The 19,382-nt window shown below is 44.7% G+C and overlaps 1 protein-coding gene across 3 annotated transcripts in view; it reads left to right on the top strand.

Annotated features, from left to right (window-relative positions):
* The window catches only part of CAP2 (cyclase associated actin cytoskeleton regulatory protein 2), a 99,898-nt gene that overhangs the window by 23,088 nt on the left and 57,428 nt on the right, over positions 1-19,382 (top strand). For all 3 annotated transcript variants that reach the window (XM_039526878.1, XM_039526880.1, XM_039526879.1), the window contains exon 4: positions 16,696-16,773. In XM_039526878.1, the coding sequence (XP_039382812.1) occupies positions 16,696-16,773 (78 nt within the window). The remainder of the gene's footprint in view (positions 1-16,695; positions 16,774-19,382) is intronic.

Raw genomic sequence — 19,382 nt, 5'->3', positions numbered from 1 at the left:
TGAGTTCTTTGTTTCTTAACCATAATGTTGCAGTAATGCCAGCTTTATCTTAAAAAGGAGGCGAAAAAAGTACAACAGACACTGGTTAAAATCTTGGGAAATGGTGCCCAGCATGCCTACCTGTGCATTGCTGGCACCAGAAGCATGCACCTGTAAGTTTTAAGGGGGACAAAATTATACTGGGGGTGCTCCAGATGGCATTTAAGTCAAGTCAGAACATTAAGAACCCAAAAACAAAAATAGTCAATCTATCAACAATTCTGTACAACAACCTGCTTCCTTAGGCTTGGATTCTGCATAAATTTACACACATGCTTAAGCATGTAGATTGTCCCACTGAAACCACTGGGACTGCTTGAGGGAGGCAGTAAAGTTAAGCACATGCATAAGTGTTTGCAGGATCACAACCTTAAACTGTAAGCCTCTCAGGGCAGGGACAGTGTCTTCTTCTGTGTTTGTACAGCACTAGATATTGTGGGATTCTTATCTCAAAATGGATATTGACAAAATAGGGAAGGTTCAGACAGAGGCAGATTAAGGTTTTGTGGGGCCCTGGCCAGAGTGAGTGGGGGGGGCCTCCCAATGGTCCCGCCCCCGTTCCACTCCTTCTGCTTGTGGCCCTGCCCCAGGCCCCACACCATTCTGCCCCGCCCACTGCAGCCCCTGTTTGCTCCTTTCTGCCATCCCCCACTGTGGCCCAAGACTGGAGAAGTGCTGTTCCCCCGCCACGGCCCTGGGTCTCAGTGGGGAGTGAGAACTCCCCCAGCCCTGAGGCTGCGGCAGGGAGTCAGAGCTCCTCCATCCCGGGGCTGCAGCCAGTGTCTGGGTGCTGGGCGCTTCTTCTGCCGGGGATTAGGGTTGGGGTGTTGAGGCTTCCCCTGCCCCGTCTGCCCTGTGGTATCTGCTGGAGTCTGGGCACTGACGCTTCCCCCACTGCCTTGTGCTTCTGCCAGAGAGTGGGGTTGGGGCGTGGGGGCTTCCCCCACCGCGCCCTGTGCTGTTGCCAGGGCTCCGAGCTTCTGCCGCCCCACGGCAGATGTCTGCTGGGGCAGGCCCCACAATTGGCTGGGGCCCCTGGACATGGGCCCCGTCGGCCTGTTGGCTAATCCACCACTGAGTTCAGCAAGGAGTTACAAGAATGATTTGAGAGGTGGAAAATCTGCTTTACAATAAGAGATTAAAGAAGCTTCATCTGTGTAATTTATCCAAGAGAAGCTTAAGAGGTGACTGGAAGCTGACGTAGACAAATTCAGACTAGAAAAATGTGCAGGTAACAGTGAGGGTAATTAACCCTGGAAAAATTTAGGAGAGATGTGGTGGATTTTCAGTCACTTGAAGTCTCTAAATCAACATTTTAACTTTCAAATTTCAGCAATTTTTGAAGTATCTCTTATGATAAAAATTGGGGGTGAGAATAGAAAATAATGTTGTTGAGGGTTTTTTTTTTGTAAGTCCCAAAACAGCTGAACATAATCAGCTTCAGTTTAAAACAAACATCTTCTGTGCAGAAACCAAGCATGTAAAATATTAGCCCATAAGAAGAATTTTGGGGGAAGTCACAAGTGAGTAAAAAGAGGGGTTGGGTGGGATTATGGTGTTATAACTTGAGCTTTTTCTGCATTCTTAATTCTAGAGGTGGCATCCTCAACCCTAGTCCATCTCCCTTTTGCTTGGTTAGAGGGCCTGAGTGTCATAAAGGGGTCCTAAAAGCCTCGGTTGCAGTTGGGGAAGGTTCCTTTGGCACACGCACTGTAGAAGGCAGCTGTAAGATTGCCTTCCAAGGAGCCCATTCTAAGCCCCAGGATAGGGGGCTTGTCAGGGGTGGCACTGCAGCAGGCAGACTTTGGAGGTTGACAGCCATTAGGACAACGGTTCCCAAACCTTTTCCCCATATGACCCCATTTTCAGATTTATTGTTTCCTATGACCCCAGACAGTCTGAAGGATGCCATTTTAAAACAGTGTCCTTGAACAGCATCAACTTGTAGGTGCAAGATCAGGCTGCATGGAGGATGCCATTTTGTTCTGCGCACCAATGGTGTCCACCATGGAGTGTGATCTCACATACACCATACATACGAGGTCATGCTGTACGGAGGATTCCATTTTACAATCCCGCACACTCAGGATTGCTAACAGAGCGACCCCACTAGAGGTCACGGCCCATAGTTTGGGAGCCACTGCAGTAGGGCAATTCTCCTTGAAGCTCTCCTTTGCTGTGATGCCTGTAAAAAAAAAATTGACAATGGTGAGGCTGCTTCGTGTTCTGAGACCACTGCATATCATGCTGACCAATACTGTCTCATTGTTTCCTTGCACTCCCCTATCTGTCTGCATGTACCTATTGCTTGTTTCTTGTCTTATACTTAGATTATAAATTCCTTGGGGCATCTTTTTTTCCCTATGTTTGTACAGCGCCTAGCGTAGTGGAGTCCTTGTTCATGACTAGGGCTCCTAGGAGCTATGGTAAAATAAATAATAATAAGTCCTGAGAGGCCATACTTTAGACAGCCCCAAGGCTAACTTATGCTGGGGACCTCTTCAGCCCCAGACAGCCCAAGATTGGGAGAGTGCAAAGGTGGGTTAAAGCTGCCATAGCCACCCATCCTTCTAGGATGGGAGTTCTGTGCCTGTCACAGTGCTAGCAGACTCCTATGGAGTCCTCGCCAAAATAGAAGCTGCCCTGATCCAGGAGAAAATCTGAGGGAGAATGGCAGAATCAGTATTACCTGCCCTCCCCATCAGGGCGAGCTCCCCGCATCAAGCTATAGTTGACAGCTTCTTGCACCATCAAATCTCTCCCATAGTTTTAATTTCTCTCACAATGAAGGAGAATGTATTATTATTTTTTCATCTCAGAGCTGTCGTGCTACAGTACTGAGCCCAGTTTTTCAAGCTGAGAATAATATACCCCTCAGTGTCCATTTTTACAGCTTTTCCTCTGATGCTAAACAGTGGTTCCCTTCTCTTATGCTTGATTGGAGTTATTTGTTTACAGGCTGTGAACAAGCTTTTTCATTAATTTTCAATCTCATTTTCTCCAGGAACCATGTGCCCTCACTGCCCTGCATAACTCCTCTCCCCTTCCCCCCCGCCCCCCACTTTTTTTTGGTAGTTGGTGGCTGCAACTGTTGAGTCGCATAGAAATGCTGGGTTTGGAAACTGGGGGTTATTCATTGCAGTCAGCAGATATGCAAACAATGAGTTCAGAATCTGGCTCTTCAGTCAGTTTCTAGAAAAAAGGAGTTCAGTGAATAATGAGCATTAACAAGGCACAAGAGAAACTGATGTGCAGTTTGAATGTTGTTTTAAATAAGCTGAGAGTGGTGTTGCGGGAGGGGGGAGCAACTGGTGTTGTAAATGTGCATTTGCCTCTCTTTGTTCAGACTGAAGCATATTATCAGTATGTCCAGTTTCATGAAAGCTGCAGAGTTAATTTGGGTAGAACAATCCTGTTGTTTCTAACTTCTGTTATCATATGACATCATAAACTAAACTGTCACTTCATAATCAATCGGAATTATGCACACACACACACAAAAACACCATTTGGTAATGTCAGAATTTATTTAGTTATTTACAAATTTAATTTCACATTTCTCCCCAACTCCTGGAGGTGCAGTAAAATAGATTGGTGCAGAGTCTTGAAGTCAGGAGTTAAGTCTGAAATCTTTTTATAGCCTCCTATTTAAAGAATGACCTTAGGCCAAATTCTGCTCTCAGTTATATCACTGTGAACCTGGAATAAATCAATTTAATTCAGTGGAGTTACTTTGAATTTACATCTGGTACAGGCAAGTCTTATCTTACACGGGGGTTCCGTTCCGCGGTTAGCGCGTAAAGCGAAAACCGCATATACTCAAAATTACATCCCCACGCCCTTTAAATCCCGCCTGCAGCTCTGGCCGCCAAATCTGTGGGCGGGATTTAAAAGGCTCCACCGGGCTTCCTGCCGCGGCGGGGAGCCCGGAGGAGCCCTTTAAATCCTGCCCGCAGCTTTGACAGCCGGGCTGGGGCTGGCATTTAAAGGGCCCGGAGCTCCACGATGACTGGAGCCTCGGGCCCTTTAGTTTGCCCCAGGGGTTACCAGCCACCTCTGCAGCTGGGAGCCCCCTGGGTGATTTAAAGGCCCTCGGACTCCCAGCCACAGCTGGTGCCCCAGGACCTTTAAATCTTGAGGCCACGCCTCTTCTGCTTGAGGCCACGCCCCCGGACTCCGGCCCTACAGCGTAAAGCTGAAATCACGCATGTTAAATGCATGTAAGTTGCGACAGACCTGTATAATTGAGGACAGAATTTAGTCTCACAAGCTTATTCTTATAAAATACCTGTTTAACAGAGACCAAGGGCGGTTGCAGAAACTGCATATTTAATACCTTTCTTTGCAATCGATACTAAAAATTAAATCATAGCCAAAAATATTCAAACATGGTGCCTAAAAGTAGACACCTACATTCATATTTAAATACCTAGGGCTGGTCTACACTACAAACTTGCATTGGCACAGCTGCATTGATGCAGCTGCACTGCTGTAGCACTTCTGGTGAAGACATTCTAAGCCAGAGGTAGGCAACCTATGCCATGCATGCCAAAGGCGGCACGCAAGCTCGTTTTCAGTGGCACTCACACTGCATGGTCCTGGCTACCGGTCCGGGGGGCTCTGCATTTTAATTTAATTTTAAATGAAGCTTCTTAAACATTTAAAAAACCTTATTTACTTTACATACAACAATAGTTTAGTTATATGTTACAGACTTAGAGAAAGAAACCTTCTAAAAACATTAAAATGTATTACTGGCACACGATTTTTCACACCCTGAGCAATGTAGTTATACCTAAGTAAGTCTGTAGTGTCGACCTGTCCCTAGATAACTGGCCTGCTTTAGTGCTTTTCAGAGATCCTGAGCACCTGCAACTCCAAGTCAATGAGAACCCTGGGTACGCAGCACCTCTAAAAGTCAGGCCACTCTTTAGCAGAAGGGTACCTAAATATAGTTTTAAATGCCTTAACTTTAAACACCTATGTTTGTAAATTTTGGCCTGGGAGTCTTCCAAAACCATATAAATGGAAATCAAATACAAAGGAGCCAAGATTCTGAGACCATTACTCACTTTGAATGGTATCACTGATTTCAGTAGGATAACTCACAGAGAAAGGTGGGTAAGGGTGTCAGACTCTAGACCTAGGTGTATAGAAAATTTAACATACTCATGACTGAGCAACGTAAGAATTCCTTTGTTATGGATTTCTTTCTGAAGATAATACAAACGAGAAAAAATGAGCAATTATCTATTCTTTGTACTGAGGCATTTTGACAGATTTGTGATTAAATAGAGAAAACCTCATCCCCTGTGTGTTGTCTTTCAGTTGGGCCTTTGGCCTTTGGAGATCAGGAAGCCCAGTGAAGGTAGCAAAAAGAATAGTTACAAAGAGAAACCTCAAAGAATGCTGTAACCTTTCAACTTTACACACATAATAGCTGAAGTTCACAGAACTTCTTTTGACTAAGTCTTCTCACAAAGACATGTTAAACTACAAATACAAGTGTCTGCAAATCATCTAATATTGCATTTCAGAGAAACCAATTGATTTGGGAAGCAGAGGAGGAAGTGCCACTGTTATTGCATATCATTCCCCACCTGCCTCCAAAACTCACTGAAGCCCCTCCATGGGAATGTTGACTGTTGACCTCATCTTGAAGGGTCTATAGGTTTGGGTGAAATATCTATTTGCTAAGGATGCTTCTAGAAATAATAATGGAGGTTACTGAAGCTGTAACAGCAAGTAGAAGAAGTAAAATATATGTACTAAAAATAGACTTGGCTATAGATTTTAAGCATTTAGTGTTAGAGACTTAGAGTGAAGCCTAGAAGAAGTTGGTATTATGTGCTTTGCAGAAGGTCATGAAATTTAGCAATATGTATCTTGTGATAGGTAGCAATGTATTGTATAGCAAACAGGTAAACTACAAAAGAATATATGATAGCATTTTAGGGGCTTTTTGCAAGAAGAGCAAATGGCATTGCTATATCGAAACTATTGGAAAAGGGACTGACACAAATGGTTGGGTTAACTGTCAGAAATGTAATTAGGGTCAACTGGAATACCAAATATGCATAGGAGTCTGAGTCTTAATGGGATGTGGTCCCGGATATATGGGGGGGGGGGAATTGAAAAAGGTGTAGGAAAATTTGTCAAACTTATCCATAGCTGGGACACTAGGATGATCACATGTGGTAACCGGATAGGAAGCCTGGCCCAGCACCATCCTCTTGTGGAGAGCTCCAACGATGTTTTCTTCCATCTTTGTTTCTAATGGTCTCCATAAGGTTGTAAGCATGCACAAAGTAACATTGTCAATATGAACTATGTAGGAAACCACTTTACTGTACTTATTCTTTTGTGCATTGATTTTTCTATTATTTCAATTATTTTTGTATATATTAACTTAAGCTCAAAGTTCCCGTGTGTGCTTCACCAATTTCATCTTCTTAATTAACTCTAAGTAGCCACCTTAACAAAGAACTTGTTGTTTGTGATAGGTGCACATTATACCCTAGATTAATCCCAGGCTACAGGGAGTTGGCCAGGGCCTGAATGTGTTGGAAGGGAGCAGGCTGGAGGTGAGAGCGCATGGAACAGAGGAATGGCTGCTCTTCACATCAGCATTACCTCTCCTGAGTTTCTCCTCTACAGGTTGGAATCTCATCTCAGAAAGGTTTCTGCTGTAGTGGCTGGTGAGGGATTACATAGCAGCTCAGTTCTTGTGGAAGCTAACCTGTCAGGAAATGATGAGAGCCATAGAATCATAGAACTGGAAGGGCTTTCAAGAGGCCATCTAGTCCAGTCTCCTGCACTCATGGCAGAACTAAGTATTGTCTAAACCATTCCTGACAAGTGTCTGTCTAACCTGCTCTTAAAACTCTCCAATGATGGAGATTTCACAACCACCATAAGCAATTTATTCCAGTGCTTAACCACCAACAGTTAGGACCTTTTTCCTAATGTCCAACCTAAACCTCCCTTGCTGCAATTTAAGCCCATTGCTTCTTATCCTATCCTCAGAGGCTAAGGAGAATAATTTTTTCTCCCTCCTCCTTGTAACACCTTTTATGTACTGAAAACTGTTATGTCCCTTCTCAGTCTTTTCTTCTCCAGACTAAACAAACCCAATTTTTTCAGTCTTCCCTCCTCACAAGTCATGTTTTCTAGACCTTTAATCATTTTTGTTGCTCTTCTCTGGCTTTTCTCCAATTTGTCCACATCTTTCCTGAAATGTGGTGCCCAGAACTAGACACAATACTCCAATTGAGGCCTAATCAGCATGGAGTAGAGCGGAAGAACGAACCAGTGCAGAGCACAGGGTCTCTGTGCGGATGACTCTAGACCCTTTGGTTTCTCTGAGATCTCTGTGGATCTCAGGTGATCTGCTAGTTTTGGGGTCCATGCCCCTGTTCATTCTGCAGGGGTAAGCTCAGCCCCTGGGAAGGATACCCCATAAACATTATGAGGAAAAGCTCATCAGGTTTTCAATCCCCTACATGAGTAATTCCCTAATACAGGACAATCAGGCTCTCAAAAGAAAAAATAGAAGTCTGCACTCAGGTTTCCATAGGGAAGTGAATCGGAGTTAATGATGCTCATTCCTTCTGCTTAAAGTCTTTGAGCTGCTTGGAACTGGGGCTGAATGGTTTTTTTTAACGACTTGCATTTAATCTGTCCACTGCATGCACATGATTTTCATTCACTTCAGCGGGAACTGCATGCTTGCATGTGGGGATGGAATTTGAGTCCCTGTAATGTTATATATTAAACTATTTGAATATTTGTGGGAAATAAGAAGGCATTGAGTACAGCAGTTTCCATTCCATATTGACCTGTTGGGGTAGTGGTAGTTTTTTCCCTCCCTTTATTCCCCTTTCACTGAACTGGCAGCCATTCTAGACTACAACATCTGGTCAGAAGGAAGAGAGACATAACCTTTCCCAAGATGCTGTCTATGCTGCTCTGTTGATGTATTTGCAGGCTGTGATGCATCTGTCCGTCCATCCTTTTCTACCTGCTATCCTCAGGAATGATTCCAAACAAATCACACTGGTGTCATGTTTACTCCCTATAACCTTTGACATGGGGTTGGAGGTTATTCCTTCAAAATCACTTTGTTAAATGATTTCTGCTTGGAAAATCACATGCTATTCTCGGTGGTCACTATTTTATAGCATTAGCATTTCACCTCAGGAATCTTGGTGTCAAATCATAGGTGGGTCACGAATGAAATAGCTATTTGCCCTTATCCATATCACAAAACTCATATTATTTGCCATGATAGACAGACTTCCTTTAGTTAGGAAAGACTGAGGACTAGAATGGCAGGATAGTGTATATTAGTAGTGAAGCAATCTCTTGTACTGTGTGGGGAAGCACTGTAAGTGACTCTAGCTGTTGCCATCATGTTCAGTTTTATGATCATCAGAAATTATACATTGTATAATGTGACTTTCAGAGCACAAACTTCTGCAAGGTTGAGAATTAATTTGGAATATATCAACCAAAATAGTACCTCAGTAAGTAAGCCTCATGAGTCAGATCCTGAGCTGGTGTAAATTGTCATACCTTCATTGGCTTAAACTGAACTACAACAGTTTACACGAGGTGAGGATCTGCACCCTTGTACTCTGCAGCGAGATGAATCTAAATCCTGTAACCAGGCTCCTGCAGCATGCATGATGCTGAACATAAAGAGCACACTTACATTCTGCAGCATTTTCCAACAAATTGAAAAATAGAGGATATTTTTTAAAAAGGACTTAAAAAGTGAATATGAATCTTAATTATGTAAGGATCCCCTGGGCCATTTATTTTCAAAATTAAATTTTATTTATTTTGTTTGCTGCTCTAGAGTTGTCATTTATCGATGTGTTGAAGATTTTTGTATGGACAACTTAAAATTACATTGCAGAAGTTGAGGGGGCTGGAGGTGGAGAGATCTGCAGATTACTATTGTCAGGGGCGGCTCTAGGAATTTGGCCGCCCCAAGCACGCCGGTCCCGCGGCTCCGGGGGACCTCTTGCAGACGTGCCTGCGGAGGGTCCGCTGGGGCGGCATTTTGCCGGCAGGGCGGCAGGCGGCTCCGGCGGACCTTCCGCAGTCATGCCCGCGGCAGGTCCACCGGTCCCGCGGCACCGGTGGACCTCCCCCCCGCATGACTGCGGAAGGTCCGCCGGAGCCGCCTGCCGCCCTGCCGGCAAAATGCCACTCCAAGCGCGCGCTTAGCGCGCTGGGGTCTGAAGCCGGCCCTGACTATTGTGCAAGGGACATTTTGTGGTCAAGAACTAGAAGAGAGGACCTGAGTGTTAGGGGCCCAGGAAAGAGTTGAGACTTTTGGCTCTGGTTTTCTCATTCTCCCTAGTGAACAGAGGCACAGGCCATTTGAATTGTTTTGGGAGGGTTTGAACTCCTTGTTTCTCACCACCCCAAGACTTGACAGCAATCAATTGCCTCACTGTTCCCCCAGCCAAGTGTTTGCCACTTGTCATTCCTTCCCTATTTGAATAGGCCTTTTAGACAGCCAAAATTTTCTCTCTCTTTTAAACATATATACACACTGCTCTTTTGCTCCCTGTATTCTATACAGACCGTCCCTTCTAGGGGCCCCCATGAGTCCCTCTCTCCCCTCCCCCCGCATGGAGCTGCTCCCGCCCCAAGTCCCTTCTTAGCAAAGCTGGGCATTTATCCTATTTGCTCTTGCCAACCGATGATGGACAAATGCCCAGTTTTGCAAAAAAACCAGCCTGTCCTGGCCAAAATAAGACGTATGGTCACCCTAGACTGTAATAAAAGCTGCCCAAGGGGCCTGGGTAGCTGTGGGGAACCCCGGACCCGCCACCTGCCCTGAGAGCAGCCCCCAGCCCATGTCCCGGCCTCCCAGGGTGCGCTGTCCAGGACAGGTGGAGGGTCCAGGGCTCCCCACAGCAGCCCAGGCTCCCTGGGCAGCTCTTACCACAGCCTGGCTTCTGGCCAGGCCAAGAGGCAGGGCCATGGGGGGAAGGGGAGGAGCAGGGGACAGGGCTCCATGATGTGGTGTGTGTGGGGGGGGGGGCAATGTTATTTGTGCCCAGGGCCCCAATAAATCTTAATCCACCTCTGTCAAGGCCCCCAATGATGAAGCTGAATAAATAGCGTCCAGACATCCTGGGCCTAAACAAAACTCCCAGGCAATCAGTGTCTGCCCTCCCTCGCCTGGGCTTAAACTCCTAGTCCTTCCCCAGGACCTTGTCGCTTGTACAGGAGAGCAGGCTCCAGGGTAATTCCCTGATCCTTTACCCCAGTAGCTTTCTACTGCTTCCCTCACCAGGGGATTCTGGGAAGCACCTTGCAGCTCTCCCAGAGAGCTTCCACGAGTACACATGTACACACATGCATACACTGTCCTGACTACTGCAAGGCTCTTTATAGAGGCCAGGGATTCTCTATGAGGCCCCATTGAAAGGCAGCTAATTAAACACAGGTGAACTGTACCCACTCCCTCTTAACAGGGCCAGTCATCCTATGACAGGATCCTTGCTGTCCCTGGCCGGACAGGATATATAAGGAAATAAAAACTGGGTCATAGGGGAAGAAGACTATGGCCTCTTTCTCCTGGGCTGGTTGAGGCATGGAAAAGCCTGGGAATGGTGAGCAGCATTTTTCAGCTGAGTTGTTATTTTGTGTTGTTTATTTCCTTTGTTATAAACAATCTACCATGCAGGGACTGGGGCATGGAGTTTGCTTCCCTTTCCTGGCTGCTGGAACAGCCCACCAGCCTACAGCACTCATATTCCCAAACTCAAGGTGCAGGTATGAAATGTATACAGATACAGAATTTATAGTTGGCAAAGATAATAAAGAACAAACAGTACCCAAAACCAAAGTGAATTACCACCACCACCCCCAAGGCCTGAGAGAAGGGATGGACTTACCATTCCCTAGGGCCATGTCTGCACTACAGAACTGAACTGTTCCTAACTGAATTGGTTCAAGCACAAATGGCTCAGTGTGACCCTATCAGTTCACATTCTGAACCAATGAAACTTTGCCCAGTGTCCAAACTAGCACTATTCTAAACAGTTTGATTGCAGTATACTCCCTAGGCATCACTCCCAGAGTTCCTGGCACCACTACTAGAGCAGTGCATTCAGGGAGATGTCAAAAGCCAGTGGTGGACAAACATAAAAAGACCATGCTGGATCAGACCATTGGTCCAGTCTTCTGACAGTGGCCGGTGCCAGATTCTTCAGAGTGAATGAACAGAATAGGGCAATTATTGAGTGATACATCCCCTGTCACAGAGTCCCAGCATCTGGCAGTCAGAGGCTTAGGGGCAATGAGTTCCACAGGTTGTCTTTGCATTATGTGCAGAAGTACTTCCTTTTATTTGTTTTAAACCTGCTGCCTATTAATTTCATTGGGTGACCCTTGGTTCTTGTGTTTATGTGAAGGGGTAAATAACACTTCCTTATTCCCTTTCTCCACGCCATTCATAATTGTGTAGACTTCTGTCACATCTCCCCTTAGCCGTCTCTTTTCAGACAGTCCCAGTCTTCTTAATCTCTCCTCGTAAGGAATCTGTTCCAAACCCCTAATCATTTTTGTTGCCTTTCTCTGTACTTTTTCCAATTCTAATATATATATTTTTGAGATAGAGTAACTGCACACAGAACTGCATGCACTATTCAAAGAATGGGTGTACCAGGGATTTATATAGTGGTATTGTGATATTTACTGTCCTCTTATCTATCACTTTCCTAATGGCTCCTAACATTCTGTTAGTTTTTTTGACTGCTGGTTCACATTGAGCAGATGCTGTCAGATAGAGTGACCAGATAGCAACTGTGAAAAAATGGGACAGGGAGTGGGCGGTAATGGGCACCTATATAAGAAAAAGTCCCAAAAAATGGGACTGTCCCTATAAAAACGGGACATCTGGTCACCCTACTTTCAGAGAACTATGATGACTCCAAGATCTCTTTCTTGAGTGGTAATAGCTAATTTAGACCCCATCATGAGGGTGCACTGTGAGAGAGTGGTTTGAACCACTACGATTAGGGCAGTGGTCTCCATCTACACTGGCACTAAAACAATGCAGTAGTTTAGACTAGCTAACAGGAAATTGAATCCAAAATGGAAGTTTAACCATTTGGAGCACTTTTGTATGTGGACATGAGATATTTTACAAGTCTGCTAGGGAAACTAAAGGTTCTTTGAACAGTAAAATTCTCTAGAGTAGACAGGGCCTTACTTGGCTGGATAAGGGAAAGAAGTGAAATCCTGAATCAAGGACCCTCTGCTGAGAACACACCACCACCAGCCACTGTGAAAATACATGTATCCTCCAGATGTTGCAAACATATGTACTGATGACAGCCTTCGCTAAAGCCTGAATTTTAGCTAGCATCAGCCCAAATATATACCTATGTGAAATTGCAGAGGCAGCTTTAAAACCGTTTAACAAACACACACACACACACACAGAGCATATAGTTTATTTAATCTCTTTAGTCAGCTGTCACGCACAGACCTAAGTGTATGCTGTGGCAGCTAGGATGATACAGGTATGCTGTTTTTCATCATGCTTTCTCCAGAGAATGGGAAGTTCTGGCCAGAACTAGGGCACAGTGCTTTTTAGATGCATAGTTTACTCTACTGTACTTGTACATTATGGAGCAGATTTTCGAAACTGCTAAGAGCTCAGCAGCTCCCATTGACAGCCGTTAGGAGCTGAGTTCTTTTTAAAATCCAGCCTCTTATTTAGGATCTTAAATGGGAGCTATTGGGTGCTGAGTTTTTTTGAACATCTGGTTCTATGTATAATGTGCCTGTACAGCAATCTAGCCAGAATTCTGCAGTGACCTTTTGTAGGACAAATGCAGTGTCACTGTCTGTAATATGCCATTGCTCTTCCTTTTTAAACACCTCACAGCCTTTGGGACTGTTTCACACATTTCATTGTTACCTATGTGTTATCTACCTAAACAGACAGCATTCTTTTTACAGGGAGCTGGTCCATGAAGTGGATTCTTTATTCAATGTGCAGCCAGCATAGTGAGTGGAGCATAGGGTGGAGGTGTTCACAGTGACCTGTGCGTCACTATCACAAGACCTGGGTATTGATAAATGTTACTGAGAATGTACAGAAGGACCCACTCCTTATCTGATTATAGTCAATGGAAACACTATAGAAGGGGTCGGCAACCTTTCAGAAGTGGTGTGCCGAGTCTTCATTTATTCACTCTAATTTAAGGTTTTGTGTGCCAGTAATACATTTTAACGTTTTTAGAAGGTCTCTTTCTCTAAGTCTATAATATATAACTAAACTATTGTTGTATGTAAAGTAAATAAGGTTTTTAAAATGTTTAAGAAGCTTAATTTAAAATTAAATTAAAATGCAGAGCCCCCTGGACCGGTGACCCGGGCAGTGTGAGTGCCACTGAAAATCAGCTCGCGTACCGCCTTCAGCATGCGTGCCATAGATTGCCTACCCCTGCACTATAGACTTCCATAGCAAAGGAATTGGCTTCATAGTTTGTTTGTTTTTAATGATACTTGTCATTGTAGCAATTTTCATCTTCAGAGCACTGTATAGTCATCAACTAATTATTCCATACAATACACCCTCAGGTTGGTAAGTAATAATATAATGTGTCGTCATCCCCATTTTATTCTTGGGGATACTGAGGCAGAAAAGTTAAGTCTCTTGCCTAAGGACTCACATCAGAGCCAGGATTAGAATATAGGCAGACTTTGGCATCCTGGCCAATAATCTGTTAATCATGTTGCCTCATCTCTTGCTATGAAGTGGTTTTGAACACCTGTAGGGCAGATTGCTAGGAAGAGGGAAGTGCTTTGATGAACCTTCTTCCTCTGTAACATACACCTCAACTGAAGGCACCTGCCCACTAATTGTGAAATCTGTGCACAGCCTTGAACAGACTAAAAGGACTCCCAAAGATTTTGCATGCCCAGAGAGCAATGGCTGCAAAATATGCTCATTGGCACCCGCAGATAGCCAGAAGTTATGCCTCGTCCTGTAGGACACAAATCTAGCCATGTTTACCCATGCATTTATGACCTCCAGACTGAATTTCATATCTGGGAAGGACGCCAAATAAAACTTAAAAAGCTTCAGCTGATACAAAATGCAGCAGCCCATCTGCTCAGCCACAAAAGTCACTGTAAACACATCACCCCTGTGCTCACTGTCACTACACTGGCTGCCCATTGAATAAAGAGTCCAGTTCAAGGACCAGGTCTCTGTAAAAATAAATGTATCTGTTTAGATAAATAACTAGTTTGTTAGAACCAGGTAGGTAGAGCCCTGTGTGGGTACAAAATGTGTGTCCACATCCAATCCACGAGCTGCAAAAATGGTCCGCGGATATCAAGTGGATATCCACGGATTTGCAGGGCTCATCAGGTAGGTGACAATGAAATGTGTAAAATAGAGTTCCAAGCCTGTGAGGTGATTAAAAAAGGAAGTGCAGTGGTAGATTACAGCCAGTGACACTGCATTCTCAATGTGAAGAAGCATTTGTGTTACTTCGCAGGGACATGATGGAATGAAATCAACACACCCCCAGAAACATTGATATGCAGTAGAACTCAAGTAGGATCATCTTTAAATATTATTGCTAGGAGAAAGAAGGAAACAGTGACAATAAAAGGCCTTATAAAATTATACTATATTAATTGCAAAGGCTATGTTAACGCAACCTTTCAGTCAAGATTTAAATACTCATGCCAGGAACATGAGCATTCTGGTACCCACAGCAGCCTCTAGTATCTAAAGCCAGATTAATTCCTGGTATACAGGAAATCAGCAACATTACACCACAGACATGAATTGGCTCACAAAGTATGTGAGGTATGATATTAAAGGTAATATTCATGTATGATATTAAAGGTAATATTCATGTGTGCAAATGTGTCTGGTTTACTGTTGCTATAACTTTGAATTTCCTGACTCATATACTTAAAATCTCAATCAAAAGTTATATTTCCATGGCCTTTTTTAATTTCCTTGTTTTATTTTTAGATGTGGGGGCAGATAAATAGAGGAAAGACAATGGGGAAAAAACAAAAGGACCAATATGTACATTCCCATTTGAAACTACAGTTATTAGGTTAATTTAACATAGTCATCCTGTTTTCATTTATTGATATTATTACTCAGTTGTATTATCATAGTGCCCAAGAACCAAATTCAGAAACCAAGACCCCATTGTGCTAGGTGCCATAAGATGGTCCGTACCCCACAGAGAGGTTACAGAGACAACGGCTGTATGCAGACAGACCAACTGGGGAGTACAAGGAAACAATGAGACAAGTATTAGTCAGCATTATACACAATGGTTTCAGCACACCAACAGCCTAGCTGTTGTCAAGCTTTTTGTAGGCTTGATGGTAAAGGAGAGTTTGAAGGTGGATAATGAGATAGCTTTGTGGATGTTTGTGGGAGCTCCTCCCAAGCATGAGAGACCGCGTAGGACAGGGGTGGGCAAACTACGGCCCGCGGGCCATGTCCAGCCCGTCAGACCTTTTAAACCAGCCTTTGAGTTCCCACCAGGGAACGGGGGTGGGGGCTTGCCCCGCTCTGCATGTCCGTGACTCTGCACGGCTTCCAGAAGCAGCACCATGTCCCCCTGCTGGCTCCTACACATAGGGGCAGCCAGGGGGCTCTCCAGCTCTCATTGGCTGGGAACCGCGGGCAACGAGAGCTGCAGGGGCGGCTCTGCAGACAGGGCAGCGAGCAGAGCCGCCTGGCTATGTCTCTGCATAGGGGGACATGCCGCTGCTTCCAGGAGCTGCTTGAGGTAAACGCCGCCCGAAGCCTGCACCCCTGACCTCCTCCTGTGCCCTGACCCTCTGCCTCAGCCCTGATCCCCCTCCTGCCCTCTGAACCCCTTGGTCCCAGCCCAGAGCCCCCTCCTACACCCCAAACCCCTGAGCCCCAGCCCAGAGCCCGCACCCCCAGCTGGAGCCCTCACCCCACCCCACAAGTCCCAGACCCCTCAGCCCCAGCCCAGAGCCCCCTCCTGCACCCTGAACTCCTCATTTCTGGCCCCAGAACCCGCACCCCCATCTGGAGCCCTCAGCCCCTCTTGCACCCCAGCCCCCAATTTCGTGAGCATTCATGGCCCGCCATACCATTTCCATACCCAGATGTGGCCCTCGGGACAAAAAGTTTGTCCACCCTGGCTAGGAGAAAGCACAGATATGCTTGTTTGAAAATGTAGCTATATGTATTTATGAACTGTTATCTTCTATGCCTGTATTGGATTCTCCTGACCTGCAGTTGAATGAGGATTAGATGGTACATTCTAGCCCATGTCAAGTTTTGTGCTTGTTTGTGCATGTTCAAAACCACAGAGGACCCATTGCTAGCAGTACCTGTAAGGTGCTGGCCTCCCCTACTGCCACTGTCTTGTGGCCAGTCTGTGCTGCTGCAGGGAGTTAAAGTAGAAGCAGAAAGAGAGAATTAAGTCATAACACTTGACTTGGAGGTACCAACTAGAAGAATGAAGGCTGTAGGGGGGAACTAGGGCATAAAGAAGGAACAGAATAATTGTTAATGCTAAAAAGACGAGGTTTAATGTTACTATTAACAATTATTTTCCTTCCAAGATTAAAATTCAATTTGTTTTCCTCCTCCTCTTATAGGCAGAAATGGTACGTGCTGCTTTCCAAGCACAGAGAGCCTTCCTGTTGTTAGTGTCTCAATATCAAGAACCTCAAGAGGTAAGAAAATCAGTATAACATTTTGGGAGGCAACCTGCTAGAATGTCTGTGTATGTATAAATGGCAGCATACAAGCTCTGGTGCATTCACTGCTCTGTATTTAGAGCGAATGTGTGATGGTGTGGTATAAATGCTGTACTCACATGAGTTTGGGATGGGAGCAGTACCAGTGGCAAAGCTAGAAGTGGGTCATGCGGCTACTCTTAAATGAGTGCTGATATAACCACACTATTATTTATGCTGTTTGTCACACATATGACAGAACATTTAAAAAATATTTTAGAGAGTTTTAGAACCTTTTTCCCAGGACTAGTTTTTGCAGCCCTCCACCTGTAAAGCAAGGTACCTTAGTAGCTAGAAATTCCATTGCACAGGGATCAGAGTAAGCCATAACATCCATCAAATGTCCTAAAACAGTTTTCCCATGCCTAAAAGTGTCACAATACTAACAGGATCTTTGGACCTTCTGGGACTGGAAGTGAGTGCTGTGTATCTCATTGGGAAGCTGGAAACCTCCTGTTTCCCGTGGAATAAAACTCCCATTTCTACCATGCAGGGACACTAGGTAACAGACTTGAAAGTCACAACATTTTTAATGTATAGAAACATTATTATTGGCCCAGGGCTGACTCATGCCCTGCCTAAGGCCCAGATTACATGAATTATGGGAGGAAAATACTATGAGGAGGTAGTATTATGGGGAGAAGGAAGAAACATTTCTCTGTCAGGATGATTATTTTTTTAAAGGGAAGTTATTTGAATCTTTCTTCATAATTTGAAGCTAGGGATTGGAGCAGCCATGTACTTGCTGTGGAGCCTCTATTGCAGATTCTGTAATACACTGGTCTTTGATGTGTCTGTATCAAATATCCCAGTCTCTCCACGGGCCCACCTTCAAATCCTCCTTCATGGAGCGTGCAGGGAATGAAGAGTCCCTGTGCACAGTCTGTCCGTGGCTTGCAATCTCAACCCCCTTGTTTTGGCTCCTTGCTTGATAAAGTGTATAATCCAGTAATCCCTCAGCAGGGCTTCTAGTCACTAGTCTGAATTAGCAAGGTTCTGCTGTCGCTGACATTCCTACAGATACAAATAAAAAGATATTTGAATCAGTACTTTTTAATGGTGTGGGCACTCCAGGAGGAAAACAGGGCCAAACCTTGACACATGCAAACTCCAGGCCAGACCTTTGATTTACACAGCCCAGAGCAAGAAGGAATCAGGCTGTGAATTGTATCCCCATCTGGCCCTGGGCTCAGAGGGTAGAAGGGGGTCATGATTCCCAATAGGGCATGGCCTCAAGCAATCATTTATCCTGTTTGCAAGTCCATCCCTGCACGAAGCTATAGAAACTCACAGGTAGATCAACCCTTTACAATAGACAGATTCCAATTCCTTGTTGTTATATAGACATCTCTGACAGGAGTAAAAAATTGATTTTGGGGATTGCTATTGTTTGCCTTTTTAGATGTTGGGGTATCAGAATTATTTTCTCCATGCTTTGCTAGTGAGAGCTGTGGTGGCCTTTCCCTACATTGAGCCATAACAACTTTCAGGCCATGCTCTATAGTGCTCTACCATCCTGAAGAGCCCTAAAGATTAAACCTGCCCCTGGCCTGCATTAACTCTTATTTCAGTTTTAAAAGCTTTTTACTGAAGTCAGAGCCATACAGTTTATACAAATCAGCCTGACACACACTGACAAGATACATTCAGCTCATGCGTAAACTTTGGACTTCTATTTTTTCTTACCTTGTGCTCTTGTGAATAAGGGGACAGGTATGCAATGGACTTGAGACTAATTTCCGTGCAGCATAAAGGACATAGAAACTATAATGGGAGATGCTATATAACAACCGAGGTAGGTGTGACCCTTTCCAGGTTACCCTGGTTGTGAGGCACCTCATTAGCATCTGCACTTCGCGTGAGGAATCCTTGTCTGTGCCTGCCAGGGGTCAGCTCCCTGAAACCACCAGCCACAGGTAGCACATATCCTCCCCTCTCAGCCCACGCAGGCTATACTGTCCCCTCTGTGGGTTAGCGATAGATAGGCACATGCCAACCCCCGAGTCCTCTGAGCATCTCCATGCAGTATCCAAGCCCTGATACACTGGGCACTCACAGAAATCCTAAATCCTCTGCTCCCAAGGGAACAGTACACCCCAGTGTACCCATTACACATTTGATCACAGCTCCACTTAACACCAGGCACTTAGATCTGTTTATAGAGAAAGCAGGTATAAGTTTATTTAGCAGAGTACAGAGTTTCAAGTAATAGCAAGGAGAAATATTAGAAACAAAGGGTTACATGTGAAATAAAATCATAACACGCCTGCTAGAGGCTAAATTTAACTAATAAGAAAAAGTTCACCCAAAATCCTTCCAGTGTATTACAGCCAGGCTTGGCTGTGATTGTATGTTCATGAAGCAAGCTCATTGTCAGCTTACTTCCTAGGTGAAATAACTTGTGTGTCTCCTTACGTTCTCCTGATGTACCAAACTAATTCATGGCCATAAACCGGACACCCTCCTGCTGTGCATTCCTTCCTGTAGATTTTGTGATCTCTTGTCAATTTCGCAGTCTTGATTAGCTGGTGATTCCATATGAAAAT

The sequence above is a fragment of the Mauremys reevesii genome, linkage group 2, assembly GCF_016161935.1.
Source record: "Mauremys reevesii isolate NIE-2019 linkage group 2, ASM1616193v1, whole genome shotgun sequence".
NCBI classification, from domain to species: Eukaryota; Metazoa; Chordata; order Testudines; family Geoemydidae; genus Mauremys; species Mauremys reevesii.
This window is presented reverse-complemented; position numbering and strand designations above follow the sequence as displayed.